At 46.5% G+C, this 19,917-nt stretch overlaps 3 protein-coding genes across 7 annotated transcripts in view; 1 reads left to right on the top strand and 2 right to left on the bottom strand.

The window, feature by feature from the left end:
• Positions 1-6,824, bottom strand: part of wdr17 (WD repeat domain 17) — a 38,475-nt gene extending 31,651 nt beyond the window's left edge. Inside the window, exons 1-6 of one of the 4 annotated variants that reach the window (XR_015129974.1) lie at positions 4,560-4,615; positions 4,284-4,412; positions 2,459-2,642; positions 2,155-2,385; positions 236-346; positions 7-147 (exon numbers count right to left, since the gene is read on the bottom strand). Coding sequence is in view for 3 of the 4 variants with exons in the window: in XM_086297119.1 (XP_086153245.1) it covers positions 7-147; positions 236-346; positions 2,155-2,385; positions 2,459-2,642; positions 4,284-4,412; positions 4,560-4,583 (820 nt within the window). In the remaining variant the exon portion in view is untranslated. Of the gene's footprint in view, positions 1-6; positions 148-235; positions 347-2,154; positions 2,386-2,458; positions 2,643-4,283; positions 4,413-4,559; positions 4,616-6,696 lie in introns of those variants that run through there. The other 3 variants (XM_086297120.1, XM_086297119.1, XM_086297121.1) reach the window with 3 other exon arrangements.
• An 891-nt stretch (positions 6,825-7,715) lies between these two features.
• On the bottom strand, positions 7,716-10,175 carry hmgb2a (high mobility group box 2a). 2 transcript variants are annotated; one of them, XM_086297220.1, is made up of 5 exons: positions 10,015-10,175; positions 9,027-9,186; positions 8,779-8,927; positions 8,523-8,697; positions 7,716-8,435 (listed from the first exon to the last, which is right to left on the bottom strand). In XM_086297220.1, the coding sequence occupies exons 2-5, from the start codon at positions 9,171-9,173 to the stop codon at positions 8,265-8,267; spliced, it is 642 nt and encodes a 213-aa protein (XP_086153346.1). In that variant the 5' UTR covers positions 9,174-9,186; positions 10,015-10,175; the 3' UTR covers positions 7,716-8,264. The 2 variants fall into 2 exon arrangements, with proteins under 2 accessions (XP_086153346.1, XP_086153347.1); XM_086297221.1 differs by lacking the exon at positions 10,015-10,175 and adding an exon at positions 9,305-9,329.
• A 2,799-nt stretch (positions 10,176-12,974) lies between these two features.
• pmm2 (phosphomannomutase 2) lies at positions 12,975-19,779 on the top strand. The gene is made up of 8 exons (XM_086297216.1): positions 12,975-13,223; positions 15,315-15,426; positions 15,532-15,608; positions 16,327-16,418; positions 17,187-17,286; positions 17,494-17,569; positions 17,713-17,828; positions 18,930-19,779. The coding sequence occupies exons 1-8, from the start codon at positions 13,149-13,151 to the stop codon at positions 19,032-19,034; spliced, it is 753 nt and encodes a 250-aa protein (XP_086153342.1). The 5' UTR covers positions 12,975-13,148; the 3' UTR covers positions 19,035-19,779.
• Positions 19,780-19,917: the final 138 nt, after the last annotated feature.

Raw genomic sequence — 19,917 nt, 5'->3', positions numbered from 1 at the left:
CTTTACCTCCGGTGATGAACATGCCGGGCGCAGACGGGACCCAGGCCAAACACTGCACGGACGCGGCAGCTGAGGGGAAGCAGAACGACGTGATGCAGGCCAAGGCCTCGCTGTCCACCAGCCGGATGCCGTTATGAAGGTTAGACACTGAAAGAGAGGCAACCAGTTCATCGCTTCTGTGGGCGAACGGGCCACAGACCAGACAAAAAGCTATTTTACTGCTCTCAGATCTGACCTAGTAAATAGTCGGTTGACAAAGGGTCCCACTCCAAGGCACTGACAGGGTCCTCCTCATCTGTCCCCTCTAAAGACTCCGGACGCAGCACGTGCTTTTGGCTTTTACTCCCTCAAGAAGAGAACGGGGGGTAAAGGTCTTTTCTTTGGACACACTGAATTTGCATGCTTGACAGAATAATCCTTCTTTATTTCATTCTTAGACACACATAATATTCTGGATAAATAGCAGTCTGCTTTCAGAGCCTTCCACAGCACAGAGTCTCTACTGAAGGTGTTCAACGATGTGCTTTTAGCTGCTGACACTGGAAAAAGTACCGTTTTGATTCTTCTAGACCTGAGCGCAGCATTGGACACTGTCGACCACACGATCCTACTAAACCGTCTAAAGACGTGTCGGCATTCAAGGCTCTGCTCTAACATGGTTTGCCTCTTACCTGGAGAGCAGATCCTACTCTGTGATGCTGGGTAACAAATACTCCTCCCAGCTACGCTCACCTGTGGAATACCTCAGGGCTCTATTCTGGGCCCGGTCTTATTCTCCTTATACGTGCTCGCATTAGGCTCCATTTTTCAGAAACACCAGATTTCCTGTCACTCCGATGCAGACGATGCACATTTCTACCTCTCTCTAAAACCAGGTGCTGACAGTACGCTGCAGAAAGTCTCAGAGTGTCTTAGCGACATACATTGCTGGATGTCTCTGAACTTTCTCAAATTGAATCACAACAAATCCAACATTATAATTTTCGGTAAGCAGGACTCTGTTAGTCTCATAAGAAACGACTTGTCCCATTATCAGCTCGTGTACATCCCCACGTAAAAAAACCTTGGTTTCATTTTTGATTCCACCCTCAAGCTGGACAAGCAAATAAATCCAGGGCTTTCTCCATTGCCGCCCCGAGACTCTGGAACAATCTCCCCTCTTTTAGAAAATCCTCTTCATCCTTGCAAGTCGTCAAATCGAATCTGAAGACCTACCTTTCGGATGTCTCTGACACCTCGTTTATTCTGTTTTAACTATTCTGGTCTTTTATCTCAGTGGATGATGCTTGCATGTGTAGACACTTATACATGTATTTTATGTTCACGTATGTGCGCTTGTGTGTGAATGTGTACATTTTTGTATATGTATGCATGTGTGCGTATTTGCATGTACACACATTGTTTACAAACATACACGGATGTCTTACAGTGTTTCTATAATGTTTTCTTTCTATTTTAATCCTTTTATTATATCATCCCTCTGTTCAGCACTTTGGCCGACACTTCATGTCTTTTAAATGTGTTATATAAATAACGATGACTTGACTTATCTAAATTTGGACCTCGGTGCAGGTTCCTCACTTCACCCTCTGTCTGACACAAACTGACCTAGCCCCTCCCACTTATTCCTCTGAGTGGATAAGCTGGTTTCAGGGCGCTGTCACGACCATATTAGGAACGAGCACCCACCTGACTTCCTGTAAGAACGGCCTTTAATACGAATGTTTGTGCAAATCTCTGTGAAAACTGCGTGTGTTCTGCGTCACGTCTCTCATCTGGATACAAAACACTGAAAACTTACAAATATAAAATCAAAATACTTTTTTAACACGGCAACACTTGATAACATGGCCTGTGACTAAAGATGTAATCTCCTGTAATTAATTATTGAATGTATTTCATTTGACGTTTCAGAGTAATTATAATCACACAAATGCTTAAAGGTACGAACACTAAAAACAGGCTAACAAGTCAGCTTTTTACAGGAAACAAAGAAATAACTATATTCTAAATAAATGTATATAAATGTGTAAATATAATTTATTGTAATTTCAAATAAAATCCACTGACTTTCCTTCTCTTTTCAGGGGAATGACACACAATGATCACAGACCTCCAGGCGTCCACACATTCAAAACTCGTGTTGGTCGGTACCTGGCTGAAACACCGACAGGCTCCCGTCTGTGTGTCCAAACACCAGTTTCCCCTTCTTGGTGGGGTGCCATCTGAAGAGACAGATGTCAGACAGGAAGGAGTGGGCTTCTTTATGCACCGTGACCCCAGGATCGGGACCTCGGTAGACCCAGATGTACAGCGGACCGCGCTGGGAGACGAACGCCACTCCGTCGGCCGAGTTCCAGCACCAACTGACTGACACGGGGACGCCTGAGAAACAGGAAGAGGCTGTGAGGCTTTACAGATCTGTGCTGAAACAACCCGGCGTGGATCATCCAGCTACCTTTAGTGTTGTCGAGTCGCGCCACCGCCTTTTTCTCTGCTACGTTCCACACGATGAGGAGGTTATCAGCTGAGGCCGAAGCAAACAGGTCGGGGTTGTCGGGGCACCAGCTGATCGCTGTTATGGTCTTCTTGTGCTCTGACATGATGGACCTCAATTTAAACTCATTGTACTGCTGATCCAACTGCAACGAGGACAAGAGAACGAATGAAACAGCTCTCAGAAATCTGTCAACTTCCACAACTCTGCCCAAGAAATCAAGAATCCTTTCCTGCAGGTCGCCGCCCTGTGCACCTCCTGACTACCTCCAGCACTGCTGCTGCGTTTACATCTCCTCCTGGAGGTCTCGTTCTGACCATCTGCATCGGTGCCTCCTGCAACACCGTGCAGACAGCAAATAATCCCTGGTGACATGAGCTGGTTTCCCTGGGGGAGCTGGTACTCTACAAGGCGCAAACCCAGGAACGGGTTATTCATCCCCCAGAGTCAGAGCTCAGAGCCCGCTGGGACGATCTCTACAATCAAACCCCTCGAAGGACTCGTGCATTGATCAGAGCTCAGGCGACAGACGTGATCTGGACATTCCAAAAAATGTTCACCACAAGAGCAGTTCAAAGGTCATCTCGCACACGTGAATCCAGATTAACAAAAAAACAAACAGATTACATCAAATCTCAGTTCAACTTACAGAAGCAACAAAAATCCTGTTTCAGGATTCCCAGTTCATCCCGGTCACATTCACAAAGACAGACAAGCTCCACCTCGGGTGTTCCCGGCGATCTGCAAACTCACAGCTAAAATCATGAAGGAAAACAGAACAGGAAAAGAAAGCGGCGCCTTTTCCCGAGCAGCTGTCTCCGGAGAACCTCTGGAGGATTCCTGTGATGACAGTCACGCAAGCTGTCGCCACATTACCCGCACGCTACGCCCGAGTATTCGGACCACGTTAGTAAAAATCAGTACTGCTCACCTGGAGAATAAAGTGTGAATGAAGTGTCAGCACTGCGATCATGGTGCCTCTGATACAGACTACGTCCTGTTTGCTGCACGAGTTCAAGTTCAAGTTCAAGTTCAACTTTATTGTCACTTCAACCATATACAGTTTAAAAATACACAGTGAGGCGAAACAACGTTCCTCCAGGAACCAAGGTGCTACAAGACGAGGATGTAACACGGTGACACACAGACTCACTCACAAGGCAACGTGTTTCTCCTCAACACGCCGACTGTGAGGCTCGGAAAATAATATGCCGCGATACGATTGGCTGACAGGACTGGCTGTGGAGGTTAAGTAACAAAGAAGTTCATGGAATAAAAATGCAGGAGACTGTGGACCACAGCAGCACAGAAACAAATCAAAAGTACATAAGATGAAACTGAAGATGCTGCGCACTGGAGCAGGTCCAGAGACAGAGCTGCAAACTTCAACGGCTCACAAGCCACAGAGAACCCAGCTCTATGATTTTTATGGGCGGAGTCACAGCTTTAAATATGGCGATCGACAGTGCTTTACCCAGAAAACACCAACTTTGTGTTACAGCATCTACACACTCTCACACACACTTGTTTTCATATCTCGATGAGCACATCTAAGTGACAGCATGCTTTCCTTAGCCGCTAACACAACAGTCACCCTGACACTAAAACCACATCTTCAGTCTCAAAAATGTCTTCAAACGCGTGAGGACGGACACTTTGTCCCCATAAGTATGGTAACATGCCAATGTTCTGTCCTCACAAAGATGTCTAAACACGCACACACACACGCACACACACGCACGCACACACGCACGCACACACGCACGCACACACACAGGTAGATCACCTGGTAGATGTATATAGCTAGCGTAGCACAGTAGGCGAAGCGGTCTCCGCTGGCCGCACACACGTCTTTGTTCCACGGCTGACAGCCTGCTGCCAACAGGCCCACCTGCTTCACCTTCGCCATCCTCACCTGCAGACACACAAACACTTTAGTTTTAACCAGTTTACTGGTTTTGGATTAGGTGTGTGTTCCTATAATTATCACTGGACTGTCGCATTGGAATGAGTGTGGCTGCGTGTATTTACACATAAATAGTTGTAGCAGATTAACACTCACAGCACGCACGCAAACTACATGCATCAACAGGTTGGCCTGGGATGAGATGATTAGAGCGAGGATTGAATTAATCTCTGCAGTGATTGGCCGCTGCCTAATAACTCTTACTGCGAGGAAGTGACACAGCAGGCCGTGGGGGATCGGCGTGCACGCCCATCCGAGAGTCCTGCAGACACTCACGTCTCAGTGCTCTGCTGGGCACTCGGGTCCTGGAGATCGTGTGGATGCTACTTTAGCACGTCACCCACCTAAACATCGCTACAGAGCAGTCGCAGTCACCACAGATGGTAAAGACTCTCCCCAACAGCAGCAGCCCAAAGAGCCCACAGTGTTTACCCAGCCTCCAATCTGAGCCCGTGACCATAGAGCAGAGGTCCAGAGTCGTTACCCTGAGGAGAGCACACTGACACCTCTGCACAGTTTGTGTTTATCTTCTTCCTGAGTTATCGCTCATCGTCACAGATCATGAGGTTACCTCTGGCCCCACCCACTAACTTTTAATGCTGTGGCTGTAAATCATGTCATTTGTCCACTGTTAAGAAACCCCAAAGCACCTTCATGATATACCTCACAGACACACTGCGAGCTCTGTGCGAGTAGTTTGGTTTGATTTGATCTTTTACGCGTTTATAATTTTTTAAAAAGAAGTGGCGTCAGTGATCATCTTTAAAGGGCCAGTTCACCAAATCAGAGAAGCTACAAAGGCAGAAAGGAAAGAGGAGAGCGAGGAGTCGCTATCAAAGGTAACTTCAAACACCTGTTGATGTGCTGGCCTGTAACCTCGTCCTGTCAGGTGCAAATAGGCTGATTTACATCTTCATTTATCATCCTCCATTAAACAGATAATGGTGTGAATCAGCTAAACAGTAACCGTGTGCAGCCACAGTGATGACTACACTGTCAACACGTTTGGACACAAAGATTGATTTTTTTTTTAACCCCTAAAAAATATTTTGGTGTGTTTAAAGATTTGAGACTTTTAAAATCGTTTTACTTCTAAATAATCTGCATCATCATCTCAAACCTGAGCTGGCTTCCAGTACCTGAGAGCTCCCGAGAGTGCAAACTGGTTTCTCACAGGAACAAAAACACTTTTTTATGCATCACTTCCTGTTGTTTTTCAGCCTAAACAGTCTCTGATAGAAACAGTGCATCATGAGCTGCGTGTCAGGCAAAGACAGCAGGAAAGAGGCTCCAGACCCAGTTTAAACCTCTGAAACCGTCTACAACATTATTTGTTTATTAAATAACATCATTGACCTTTAATCAGTTCCATAGGATATAAACACATGACCGGGGGTCAGCAAAGGCTCACATCTGGCTCCAGATGTGACAACCTTTTCATATTGATTACCTGTAATAGCACAGCAAAGTAAGTCAGAGGTAAACCGGCCAATAACAGAGGCTACGGTGCTTAGGGTAGGTAGGTAGAGATTAGGGTGAGTCAGGTGTTCGTTTGTCTGGTGTGAGCCGTGCTGATGGGCTCCTTTAATCACCTTTATTATTAAAAGTGAACATTTTGGAACAGTAACAAACATCACACCTGCGCTGGGCCTCCTGAGCTCCTCCTGTGCGGAAATATAATCTGTGAATGAGCTCCATTAAAACTAAACACACCCCAGGAGACCAATCAGGACTCAGCTCTGAATGATGCAGGAGGGGGAGGGGTGTACCTGCTCTCTACAGGTACACCCGGCGGAGACCCGGTGACACAGCACGCGGCACTCGTGTGATTAGTCAGCGCCCCCCGGTGAAGCGCTGACGTCACGGTGGTCTTCGCACACTTCACGGGCCTCATAAACGACAAAGTCGCGCGCTGTGGACGGACTCACAACAGTCCTCCCGACCACGTCACGCACCCTGACGTGGAGCACGGGGGGTTAAAAGCTCTGCGCGCTCCCGCCATCATTTCATCTGATCCTGAACAACATGTCGACGCATCAACAGGTTCCGTCACTGCGACTGATCCACGAGACACCTGCGTGTCGCAGGAACCTCACACCCACAGACTCACACAGACTCACACACACGCACACTGCTGAAGACACGGATCCTGGCTTAATTTTTCAACATTTCAAACACGCGACCAGTTCGTGTGTCTGTGTGCGTGTGTCTGTGTGCGTGTGTTTCGTCTTACCGTCAGTTGTCGGCAGGCTCGTGCACGGCGGACAGCTCCCAGGTGCTGAAATGCGTCCAGCTCACCGTCATCCGGCAGCGGTAGGAGCAGCAGCTGCGCTGATTGGTCCCTGGGAGGCCGGTCTGTGATCAGCTATTGGCTGTCCGGGCTGTCAGTCAGAGTGTCCGCGGTGTAAATCGGTGACGGGAACCTCTCGTTTATTTACATTTATTGTTAAATATTTACACATTTCACAACAACAGGAGTTTTATACTGACCCACAACATTCAGATGATCCTCTGGGAGCAAAACACAGATTGTACAAAAATGTTCGCAATAAACAGAAATTAATTCTTAAATAAAAGGAAGCGCTTGGCAACTGTGGAAAGGAAGAACTCCATTTAAACAGGAAGAGACCTCCAGCCGTCTACCGGGGTCAAAATAAAACTGGATTGGTTTTTCTTAACTTGTCATTCATCCAACCACCTATTCTGTGCAGAGCAGCAAGCTGAGCAGGTATTTCAGACTGTTCTCCTCAGCAACACCTTCCAGTTCTGAGTGGTGGTGAAGTGCTCCCAGGCCACGCCCACATTATAACCTCTCCTATGATGACGCTGGGGTCTCCTTCCAGTGCCAGCCTTTAATTTGTCATTGCAGATATTTTGTTTTCAGCTGCTTCAGACAGAACAGTGACTGCACATCACATGTTAGAGGCCCTGTGATTGGCCCGTCTGTCGTCACTCTTTAAGTTACATGAGTTGACTGATTTTTGGAGAATCTGTTTAAAGGACTGAAGCTGACATGGATGCTTTTACCACTGATTCTAAAATGATGAAAAATCATGTTGTAAACATGGGTCACAAGTACTTAAACCCACCTGAGTGTCATTGCTACACTGTGCAAGGCTGATTTTTAACATTGCAGTGAGTCTGCTGCTGCACAATGAGCCTCAATCTGCTTACATTCATTTCTTCATCTACCCACTCAGACTGCCCCCCCCCCCCCCGTCATGTGAGCTTTAGACACACAGCAGTCTACACTTATAGGCAATATACAAAATTTTATTACAAAAAGAAAAATCCGTTCTACATGTTTTCAAAGTTCCACATTAAAAATGACGGCAAACATTTTTCTTTTAACCAAACTACAGATAAATCCTGGCAGTAAAATGACAGTGAAGAAACGGCACCGCTGGAACAGAAAACATGAGCAGTGCTTCCAGAAACAATCATTCTTAAAATAAAAAAAACAAACAAAGAAAAGAAAACGTTTCCTGGCTGGCTGCTGTCCACCGTCTGCACAGGAGTTTCAGTTCATCGCATCATCACAGGAAATAATCTGGCTGCACGTTTTTTTAAACCAGGATCTAAGGTGTAACAGACCCGACTTCAGCAGTTGTAAAACAAAAATAAAACTTAAAGGGGACTAAGGGACAATAAAATCTAAATCCCTGAATTAGAAGAAGAGGAGTACAGGTCGACCGAGGCCGACCGACAGGGACAGCAGGCTATACCGTTGGACGAGTCCAACCCAAAAAACAAACATAAGCTGAACAACGCAAACTTCACATCCTCAAACACAGAAACCACTTAGTCATCATCCTCATCGTCGTCATCTTCATCCTCTTCCTCCTCGTCTTCATCATCGTCATCATCATCATCAGCCGGTACAGCCTTCTTGGCGGCGGGCCTGCCGGGCCCGCTCTTCTTTCCAGCGTCGCTCTTCCCAGAGCCACCCTTGGCTCTGTAGGCAGCAACGTCCTGGAAAAGGAGAAGAGGAGACACGTTAGGAACGCCACCTCAGAGACACGCTACACCATCCAACACCACCCGAAAACACAGGGGCACCTTCTCGTATTTCTCCTTCAGTCTGGCGGCTTTGGCCTCGTAGGGGGCCTTGTCTTTGGCGCCCTGCGTGGCCCACATCTCGCCAAGCTTCTTGGCAATGTCGCCGATGGAGATCCCAGGGTTATCCTCCTTGATCTTGGGACGGTGGTCGGAGCAGAAGACGAAGAAAGCGGAGCTGAAGGGAAAACAACAAATTTAATCCCAAGAATCTAACTGAAAACATTTTACAGACAAAGAGCAGCGAGTGTAGACTCACGGGGGCCTTTTGGGGGCGTTGGGGTCCTTCTTCTTCTTTCCCTTCTTGGCACCTTTAGGTGGCACGTAGGACTTCATCTCCCGGTCATATCGGACCTTATCGTTCTTGGCCATCTCTTCAAACTTTCCCTTCTCCTTAGGGGACATGGTCTACCACACACACACACGTTTTAATTTTTAAAAAGGACAAATAAAATTTAAAAAAAAAATATCAGAACATCAGTGCTTATAATAAACCGCGGGGCTCACCTTCCATCTTTCTGAGCACTTCTTGGAAAACTCTGCGAAGTTCACGCTGGTCCCTGGGTGCTTCTTCTTGTGCTCCTCGCGGCAGGTCGCCACAAAGAAAGCGTAGGAGGAGGTTTTTCCTCTCGGCTTATTCGGATCCTTTGTCATGGCTGCGATTAATCTGCAAAATAAAGACCAGAAAGAAAACCAGAAATGAAACCAAACACTAAACCACCAAAACGACTCCGAGTTTCGTATTACACGCCCACCCCGGCACAATAACCGCTCCCTGGCCTCACCGTTTTAAATTAAAGCGGGTAATATCCTCACATTTGCCGTCGTGTGGCCGTAAGTGGTGTTACCGCAGCAGAAATAGGGCGAGCAGACGCCCGGGAGTGTTTTAAGGCTCTAATCGGCTTTCTGCCTCTCCGGGACAAAAAGACGCGACTCCATTTTGTATCTTCCCGCCTAAACACAACTGCGCCAAAAACTTCCCCAACAAAGTCTCTGCAATACAGCCGCTCCGCTACACTGCGAGCAGTTCCCCGGGTTTCTGCCTTTAAACACGTGTAGCCAGCACCCAGAGCGACTCCGAGACAGCCGGAGACTTCATCCAAACTTTAAAAAGAGAGGCGCTTCCGTCGTGCTGCGAGCTAAGCTACCAAACCAAATGGCGTTTGAACGGCATGTTGCGCACTAAGTCGGACACACACTGAGCTACAGCACCATCTTACAGAGCACCGAGCAAGAAAAACACCCCACAAAACTGATGCTTTTCGGTTTTAAACAGCAGCGAACTGCTTGCTTTTTCACAAACACCGTTTTGATATTGCTGTGATTTATCACGCAAACGACCTACGGGCCAAAAAACACAGATGTATTTTTACCGCACAAAGGTTAAAATAGCCCCAGAAACTTCGGCACACACCATTGCAATACAACAAACAAAGCACAAACACCTTCCAGCCACTGTTTGCTAAACAATTATTAGAAAGCAGAGGGGCCTTACCTGTTCACCGCAAGACGAGCTGTAAACGAGTGAAGGAGGAAGGACGGTCAACTGTTTAGTCACCGTCTGCGAGGCCGCACTAACTATACTATCGAGTCTCACACAGATCCGTCCCCCCAGCAGCGGATTGGCGGAAATCGTGTATTTAATTTTGAACGCAGGGCACACAGCGCAGTCGCGGATGTGATTGGTTGTTTTCCTAGAAGTCAAGCCGTAGGGTTTGTGTGCGTCACCTGAAAGCTGATTGGCTGCTCCCGGGCTTTTAAACATAGGGCGCGAAAAAGCCCCTCTTTGTTCACTGCTGTTCCAAAATAACCTCCGTCTGCTGATGACGTCGCTTAACCGTTTGTTTTCGAGATGAGAGCGAAAGGAGCCGATCCGCTCCGAGGCTGCAGCTCTTCCGCTTCTAGCAACCAGTGACGAGACGATACAAACAAAACTGCTCATTTGATTTTTAACGGGCGCTGACGGATGTCAACACTCTCCAGAAAACCGACAATAACTTCCGGCTGCAGACTTTAACTGCAAACGTGACGTTTTAATATTCATTAAATATTGGACATCCTGTTTTAAGATGGCTCCCGTTTATGACTGTGCAAGTAGAAATGCAATCTAAGCATAAAACACCTATAATCTATTGTAGAATAAATCTATTATAAAGCAAGAGAGTCAAACATAAGGTCAGGGGCCGAAACCGGCCCCAAGGAGTCCAATCCGGCCCCAAGGAGTCCAATCCGGCCCGGCAAATGTGGGCAAAGATTTATGAAATATATTTTCAGCTTTTCCTGCTCTCATCCAAACTAAAGCAAAGTAATTAAGTACCAGATAAACAATAAAGATTAAAGCTACCAGAACCTTTTGTTTGTATTTTTAACCTTTCGTATTTCTTATTTCTTCTTTATCCTGTAGAAACACAGAGACGTACTGCTGACTCTCCCCTTCTTCTTATATTAGATGGAATCAAATTCAACATCTTTATGTTAACAGAAAAGAGTTTTGCTGGCTCAGTCTAACATAAGAACAAAGTAGGCCGCGTGCAGCAATGAATGTAAGTTCAGTGAAAGAGTATGGAAGCTGTTTGGTATGCAGAGCAATGCAGTGAGGGCAAGACATGCACAGCTGTTTATGTAAAAGCAGGCCTGCTGTAAAAAATCAAAAATCAAACACCAAAATCACATCAGTTTGGTGATGAGCATCTCACATGTGCATTAGAACGTCTCACTGCTTTTACAGAGGAACAAAAGGAGGTAGCAACACACACACACACACACACACACACACACTGCAAACCAGGTTATTAAATATAAATGCAAAGATTTTAAACTTTAAGACTGCAGACTGGCAGTTATCCAAGAGTGAATGAAAAATAAGGGACAAAAATATTAAAAGAGGAGTCAGAAAGGAGGAAATAGTCGCAGTGATCCTCAGACGGAGCACGGAAACCTGAGGCTCTCTCCACCTGAAATGTTCCTCCACGTATAAAGAATTATATGCATCAAGCTTCATTCTGACAGCCACTATGAGGTAGTGCATTTAAATAGATTAATACTTGTAAGGTCTGAAAGTATTTCCCCTCAATGTTTCACCTCCATCACCACTTTGCACAATTCTCCCAAACATCTGGATTTTCTTTTCGAATCATAATCCTGAACGTGTTTCATGCTTTCAGAGGGGATTTCTCACAGTGAGGGGAAACTTTGAGCTCAGAGATAAATCCACGATGAGTCATGAACAGATCATTTAAAACAGTTTCAGCTCTGACCCTCCACAGAGGTGATTAAAGTTCATTTACAGGCTCATTGACTGAGAAGTTGGGGGGTGACCTGTGTGAGCCGGGGGTTCACACCTCACAGTTAATCAGGAGGTCGTCTGTATGTAAAGTTGGGGGGTCGCTGGGAGGCGAATACATGTCAATGAAACACTTCTGAACCACTTTTTCTCCTTTTGTTGTCCTCGTGCGCCCCACCTAACTGCAAACAGCATGCAGGACACGCTTTTAACACCATTACTTCTTTAGTTTTTATTGTAAAAGGCGCCATTTGAGAACGGCCTCCATATTTTATTTAGTAACCCTGCTGTGCTGATTGGCAGACGTTTTTACTTTGAGCTCTTTGAGTTCATTTCCATTATAACTGTGCTTCTTCTTTTCAGTGACTTTCACATGGCTGAGCCTTGATTTCTTATATTGGTTGAACTTTTTCTAATTTATTTGAGATATTTTGTTTTAGGTTCTGTTTAATGATTTAGCTGATGTAACAAATTACCAAACTGACATACATCTAAAGCAAATATCAGGACTGAAAACAGGCCTCAAAGCTCACAGGTAGAAGTGTTGTAATTTTCTGTTTCATTAAAGACTTTGTGTCCCAACATCTGTGTGTTGTGTTGAAGCGATATCAAATGAAGACAAACCCTGTTGCACAACCCTGTGCTCATAATTTACTCATTTTCCTGAGCAGCTGTGCAAAGTTGAACAGGAAAAATGTTCCTGGTCCAACATTAAACTCTAACGTAGCTGAAAAGATACGGGTTTGGTTCATGAGCCAAAAGCACACGATGAAGAGGAGGAAGTGTGGAGACAAGAGAGTCCAAACTAAACTCACTAAACACACAAAGGAATTTTAAATTGGTTTTATTTATCTACAGCTGCAGCCTGTGTTATATGACCCTGTTTAATCCACCTTCACAGACCTGTGCAGATGTCAGGAAATAATGAAGAACACAATGGTTCGCCTTTAAAATCTGCGAGGAAGCTTCACATCTGTCCCAAAGTATTAATGACAGTAAAAACAAGTAATAAGCAAATTGTAAATATAAAATGATTCAATAAAAATACATTAATTAATAAAATAAAATGAACAACATCATTGTAATTTCACAACAGTTTAAAGTTAATTTGTTTAATCTTTTACGCAGATACTGCAAAGTATCAGCAGGTGGCAGCACTGTGCGTCTGTCAGTCTGGTACACACCCAAGAAGAAGAGAAGAACCGTGGTTGTAGTTCTAAGCGGCGAGCAGGTAGTGTGGGGAGAACCGAGCTGCTCTTTACGGAACACCGACAGAGGAGGCGAGCCCACTCGGAGCAGCGGGGAGGCGGTCAGCGTGTCTGTGTGGGTCCGGGAGCGGAGGGAAGATGAGTGACGCCGGTGTGGACACGAGCACGCTCTGCCTCTTTGACGTTGACGGCACGCTTACGGCCGCGAGACAGGTGGGAAATTGTGTATATGTCCGCGCGCGCGAGGGCAAGACCACTGGTGATATAAAACAATCAGTGCACCTGACAAACCTTCAGACAAACATGACTGTACTGTCCGACACTGCGACTTCCGGCTACACGTTGATATTGTAGTTCTTCCGCAGGCAAAAATGCTCCGCAGAAACTACGTAACAATGGTTCCGCTAAGCGACGTTAGCCAGTATGGGCGGACTGCCAGTGCCAAACATCTTTATAATAATGATATTAATAAAATAATAATCTCTGACAGTGTAACGTTATCGCTGTGGTTACTAAACATAGAAGATATTAGGTGACGCATGTAACGGTACATTACGTCTTGCTAGCTTTTTGCTATAACAGGAAGTGTCTGACGGAACGTCAATGTGAAACACGAGTTTAGGATTTAGAAAAAAAATCATCAAACTATTAGTTACATTTATATCCGTGGTGTGTATAATCACTGTCGTCACCTCCTAAATATAAAACACCCTTCACGTGGCCATTGATTACGTAGGTGACTCAAGCGACGCTCGTGCTAATCGTGTTCCCGGTAGTTTCTGCTAGCATGTCACTAATCCCCGGGTTAAGCGCCCCCTAACGGCCCTGCAAGGTTACGTGTTTGGCCTGTTCTTCCAGCAGAGTCACTCATGTTTAAAATGTTCTTTAGGAGGTGACCCTGACCTCTGACCCATGCAGACTGCTTTAGGTGAAGGTTTAGGTGGAGCAGGGGTCATGACCCCGAGACTCTTGGTTTCAGTGTAGCCCTGCGTGTGTGCACAGCTGTTCAGTTTTACTGCAAAAATTTGTAAAAGGTTGCAAACTTTTCATCCTGTGATTTAAAAAATGTGACGTCATTGAAATGAAAATGCAAAGTAAGACGAACCGAGTAGTGATGAATGGCCAACAGGGTACACTCAGCAGGCACACCTGTTCAAGTGCTTAATAACGCAAATATTTTAATCAACCAATCATGTGTCAGACACTCAGTGAAGTTCAGCCTGAGCATCAGAAAGACGATTTCAGAGACTTTAAAGAGAGCCCTCTCTGTTTACAACAAGCAGTCCAGTGAGCAACAGTTCTCACCTCGCTGATGTCAGAGCAGAGCAGCCAGACTGATTGTATACATGCTGATGAATGCAGACGAACATCTCTGAACAACATGGCGAGCCATGAAGCAGCAGAAGACCGCACCGGGTCCCCCTCCTGTCAGCCACGAACAGGAAACTAATCATTCCTGGTTTGATGTGCATCACATGGTCAGTGTTTGGTGTAAACACCATGAAAGCATGTGTGATGATGTCATAATGATGATGCAAAACATTCAATTAAAAAAGATTAAAGTAAATTAAAACGGGAGCTCGGGCCTAACTGCGAGTGCAGTAAAGGTTGCAGACTTGCTGTTTCAGGAGAACTTGGACTCTTCACTGAAGCTGGAGTTGAATATCAGCAGACGGGTAAACTGCTGATGTCGTCAGATTTCCTTTTTTCTTGCAGAAACGTCGGCGTTTATAACTGTAGTGACAGAGACGTTGATCTCGTCAGTCGAAGGCTTCTCGTGTTTGACTGTGTGCAGCGTTTTTAAATCTTTAATAAACTGATTGTTACTGAAAGTTTCACAACCGCAGCGTTTCACAGCGTTTGTTTCCTGTGTTGCGACACACCTGACCAGTTTGAAATCAATGTTTTTGGGGAAAAGAGGAAGGTTCAGTGAGCCGCTGCTGTGCTTGTGCAGCACACAGAATGGGTAAGCATCACTGCATAAAGAAGAGGGAAGCAGCTGAGCCTGTGCCGGCCGGGAACCCTGGCTGAGTGCAGGGATGTCAAACATAAGGCTCGGGGGCCAGAAGTGGCCCATCAGACTCCAGTTCACCCCGTGGTGGGTTGGAAAATATGAACAAGGGCATAAATATTTGGGCTTAATTAGTTGTGCAGCTTTTCCTGCTGATAGACCCTCCACAGCATCCAGACCACAGCTAGCTCAACAAAAGATGAATAAATGACAGAAGATAAACAAAGCTGCGAGTCGTAGACTCTGTGTCCGTCATGGCGGTAAATGTGGGGCGTGTCACTGTGTGTTTTCAGCGGGTGACCCCGGACATGGCAGAGTTCCTCCAGAAGCTGAGGACTCGGGTTCGGGTCGGCGTCGTCGGAGGGTCCGACCTCAGCAAGATCAAGGAGCAGCTGGGAGACGACGGTGAGACGAACGCCGCTCTGTATCCTGTCTGATACTGTCCCTTTATTTGCACGCAGCTTATACCAGAGAGATGATAACGCTTGTTGGTCTCGGTTCTGTGCGCAGTGATCCAGAAGGTGGACTACGTGTTTGCTGAGAACGGCCTGGTGGCGTATAAGAGCGGACAGTTACACTCTGTGCAGGTGAGACGGCGTTTTACCTTTTTATGTAACTGATCTGGAATCAGCATGTAAAGAAGCAGCTGAGGAGCAAAGTCAGTGACATCATCAGCCTGAGAGGGTGACGGAGACATTTCTAAGGCTGTGGGACTCCAGCGACCCACGCTGAGAGCCTGGAAAACCATCGCCGACTCATCCAGGAGGTCACAGAAGAGCCCAGAACAACATCTATTAAGCTCAGCTAGGGTCAGAGGTCACGACTCAACGGTAAGAAAGAGGCGGGGCAAAGATGGGAGAGTCCAAGCAGAAACCACTGCTGACCAAGAAGATCACAAAGTCTCGTCGCACATCTGCCAACAAACATCTGGAGGATAATATTCTGAGGGCTGACGAGACAGAAGCTGAACTTTCTGAAGCTTTGAGTCACGTGTGCATCAGACTAACCACGCAGGAACCAGCAGCTCCGCCTCTGATTGGCTCAAAGGGACAAAATAAAGGTTCTGGAGCGTCCGAGTCAAAGTCTGGACTTAAACCAGACTCAGATGCTTTGATGCTGGAAACCCTCCAGTGAGACAAACAGCAGGTATCAGGTTACACTCAGGACAGGCAGGTGTGGATACCTTTGTTCCCTTAATGAGTGACATCATCATTTAAAGTGTGTGTGTGTGTGTGTGTGTGTGTGTGTGTGTGTGTGTGTGTGTGTGTGTGTGTGTGTGTGTGTGTGTGTGTGTGTGTGTCTCAGTCCATTCAGGCCCACATGGGGGAGGAGCTGCTGCAAGACTTCATAAACTTCTGTCTGAACTACATGGCCAAGATCAAACTGCCCAAGAAAAGGTGACAGCACATCCGTGTGTTGGTTAGCGTGTGTGTAACAGCCTGGCAGGGGGGTGGAGGGCGTGTCGGTCGGAGGGCGTGTCGGTTTGATCCAGCAGACGGGTTTAAACAGTGAAAAGTTTCTTTAACCTCCTCAGACCTGAACTCTTCCACAGCAGCATTTTTAATTTCTCTTTGATATTTGGTCACATTGGGACCTGATAATGGAGTGGATTTATACAGCGCTTCACAATGCCACTATTCATTCACTCTCATATTCACACACTGGTGGAGGCAGCTACAGGTGTAGCGACAGCTGCCCTGGGGCAGACTGACAGAGGCGAGGCTGCCATATCGAATGTAAAAACAAAGAATTACCAGATTTTTTTATTTTTTTTACCTTAAAGAAAAATCAGAGCCACTCATGATGATATTTATTTAAATGTCGATAGAACAGCAGCAGCATAGCGTCCTCGTAAGTGGACATCAGGCCCATGTAGAGCAAGATTGAGTATTTTGGTCTAAATAACCCAAAATGTGACGTCCACATCTGTGGACGCAGGTCCGAGGAGGTTAAAGATCCACGTTATAACACGCCGTTCTTACCTTTGGGGCTGTGGGCGTGGCTCAGCTGTGAGAGTAAACTGTTTAAACTGTAAAAGTGCTCGCCATGAAACCGTGAGGGTTTCAGGTGTGTTACCCGTGAGGTCAAAAGGTCAGAATCACTGCATGTATCAGGACTGTGGCGGTTCTGCGGTGGGCGTCATGTGACTCTGTGTCGTCTCTCAGGGGCACCTTCGTGGAGTTTCGTAACGGGATGCTGAACGTGTCTCCGATCGGACGCAGCTGCACGCAAGAGGAGCGGATCGAGTTCTACGAGCTGGACAAGGTAACGCCCACGTGCTGACCCTAAACCCCGGCTCCACCCGCCTCCTCCACCTGTAATTAACAAAAATGTCTGTTTGTGGTACATTTGGTAGGTTTTGAGCTTGTTCTCATTTAAAATGTACTGACGAGGTAAAAGTCCTGTTTGGTTCTTTCGCTGTGAAGCTGAAGCTGCTGCTGAAATGAAGACGGTGGTGTTTGTTTCCTACAGAAGGAGAAAATCCGAGAGACGTTTGTGTCCGTGTTGCAGGAGGAGTTCAAAGGAAAAGGACTCTCGTTTTCCATCGGTGAGTCTGCTGCAGCCGGCACGCCGCCTCACTGAAGGTGACGCGAGCCTGAAACAAACTGAGGCGGCGTGGCTGTCCTACCTCACTGTGATGCCAATGGCGCCTTCGTTTCCTGCAGCCTGTCGGTCTTTGTGTGTCCGCAGGAGGTCAGATCAGCTTTGACGTGTTTCCTGACGGCTGGGATAAAAGGTACTGCCTCGGCATCGTGGAGAAGGACGACTACTCCACCATCCACTTCTTTGGAGACAAGACCAAACCTGTGAGTACGCAAACTGTGTCACGTGACTCCTCACGGAGGCAGAATATCAGCGGCAGGTAAACGATGGCCGGTCGGGTCAAAGAGTCGTTCCTGGAAACATCTGTTTCATTATTCCTGAAATGCAGCTGGATCCAGCAGCAAGCTGAACACCGCAGCTCCTGTAGTGTCCAGCAGGGGCAGCAGTGAGTCCGTCCCCGTGTTAAACGAACTGTTTACAGCCCGAGACCAAAAAAAGAAATCAGTAGATTCTTTCTGTCATCACAAAGTCTGTGCAGGTGGAGGAAACGACAGGTAGGAAGGTAACAGGTCAGGTTGTCACAGCAACAGAAAGATAATTATTCTGTAAGTAACTTTAAGCAGTGCAGTAACTCTGAGAATGTAATCTTACATCATAAGTACTTGTAATGAGTGGCTTATGACACCTGTCTCCTTATTCTAGCGGGGCTGACTTTAAGTATTTATATGTTCAATAAATAAATACTAATAATACTTATACTGTCATTGCAGGGAGTTAGTTTGTACCCAGAACATCAGTGCAGCATGTCTGTGTGAGCATGTCCACTGTAGAGAGTAAACAGTGTGTTATAGAGCAGGACGCCGTTTACATCGCGGGCCACATTCAGCACACCTGAGTGGGCGGGGCCACTGAAACGCCCCTGACGGCACAGTCAGGTTACTCCGACTGTGATCCTCCTGTGAGGTCACTCAGAGGAGTTTCCGTCCTTGTTCGTCTTTATTACGCCGCTCTGTGAATGTTCGAGTCTTCATCAGCCCCCAGGCCTTATGTTTAACACCCCTGGTGCAGACAGATGAATCTTCGGTCCTCAGACCGGCCGGCAGGGTCTGAATGTCTCGTTGTTTCATGTTTTTACGGCTCAGGGTGGAACTTGACCTGTTTCAAACATCTGGCATGTTCAGTGGTCACCGTGCAACACTTGCAGCTGTTTGACGCTGTGTTTGAAGGACACACAGATGTGCGACTGTCAACCTGCAGCGAGTTTGGGGCCAAACTTTTCCACCAACCTCGTTTAACGTGCCGCTTCGTTGAGTCGTGAGCTGCAGCACGGCTCATCTTTCTGTGCGTCTCTGTCTTCACGTCAGGGAGGAAACGATTACGAGATCTACTGCGACCCCCGGACCGTCGGCCACGAGGTGTCCAGCCCGGAGGAGACGCGGCGCCTGTGCGAGCAGCTCTTCTTCTCCTGAGCTCAAACGCCTGCCAGCTGTGACTGCGCGTCACCTATAACAACAGACGGGAGGAGGAGCTGATGAACGCTGACGTGACTTTTTGATTGTAGCTGCTTGTTTGGTCGGGGTTGGTGGGTTTGTCTTTCTGTGATCTGTGTGTTTGATTCCACGGGACACGCTGAGCCTCCGCGTACGGAGGACTGTTCGGGGAAGCCCCTCCAGCCTCACGCTGTGGGCGGAGTGAGGAAGTGGGCGGAGCAATGACACGCAGCTGTGGTTTACCATCCTCCTGTCTGAGTGTAAATAAAGGTGGGTGACATCACAGCTGTACTGGAACGGTTCGCCACTCTGTTGTCCATCTTTGTTATACAGTCTGTGTTTCCAGGAGTGAAGTAGCAGCTGATCCTGTTACGACGAGGCCGTTTTATGCAACGTGGAAAATCATAGCCATGCTTTAAATAATAATCATGTGATGTTTCTGTACATGGCGACGTTACTGTTAACAGCGAGGGGAATAAAAGGGAGCCGACGCTCTGAAACGCGACTCGTTCTTACGGCGATTTCCCTCCAAAGACCAAAAGAGTTCATCCCAGATGTGATCCAGCAGCTAACGGGAAGGACGTGGATTTGAAAAGGACAAATCATAGAGATTAATCTTCATCCATTCACTTGATTCTCCTTTATTTTGAAAAACCTGTTTTTAAATTTTCAAAATAATATTTTTAACAAAGATTTTTGAGTGATTTGATTTTTTTTTTAAAATGTAAATCCATTTTCCTTTCAGCTTTTAATAGTTCCTTAATTACTTTATTTAGATAATAATTTATAATTGGAATTACTAATGCATATTTTATTGCCCCAATTAATTATTAACTCATGAAATGTTTAGACTTTCTTGGTC

The sequence above is a fragment of the Aulonocara sp. 'chitande type north' Nkhata Bay genome, linkage group LG6 (assembly GCF_057382095.1).
Source record: "Aulonocara sp. 'chitande type north' Nkhata Bay isolate Kocher_YH1m ecotype deep benthic linkage group LG6, A_spYH_male_GT1.1, whole genome shotgun sequence".
In the NCBI taxonomy this organism is placed as follows: domain Eukaryota; kingdom Metazoa; phylum Chordata; class Actinopteri; order Cichliformes; family Cichlidae; genus Aulonocara; species Aulonocara sp. 'chitande type north' Nkhata Bay.
This window is presented reverse-complemented; position numbering and strand designations above follow the sequence as displayed.

Bases quoted from the DNA above. Each gene is read 5' to 3' on its own strand.
- hmgb2a (XM_086297220.1), bottom strand. From the start codon at position 9,173: ATGACAAAGGATCCGAATAAGCCGAGAGGAAAAACCTCCTCCTACGCT. The intron at 8,698-8,778 runs GTGAGTCTACAC...TTTTCCCTTCAG, and splicing joins AACGCCCCCAAAAGGCCCCC to CTCCGCTTTCTTCGTCTTCT. The intron at 8,436-8,522 runs GTGCCCCTGTGT...CTCCTTTTCCAG, and splicing joins TGAAGGAGAAATACGAGAAG to GACGTTGCTGCCTACAGAGC.
- pmm2 (XM_086297216.1), top strand. From the start codon at position 13,149: ATGAGTGACGCCGGTGTGGACACGAGCACGCTCTGCCTCTTTGACGTT. The intron at 15,427-15,531 runs GTGAGACGAACG...TTCTGTGCGCAG, and splicing joins GGAGCAGCTGGGAGACGACG to TGATCCAGAAGGTGGACTAC. The intron at 17,829-18,929 runs GTGAGTACGCAA...TCTTCACGTCAG, and splicing joins TTGGAGACAAGACCAAACCT to GGAGGAAACGATTACGAGAT.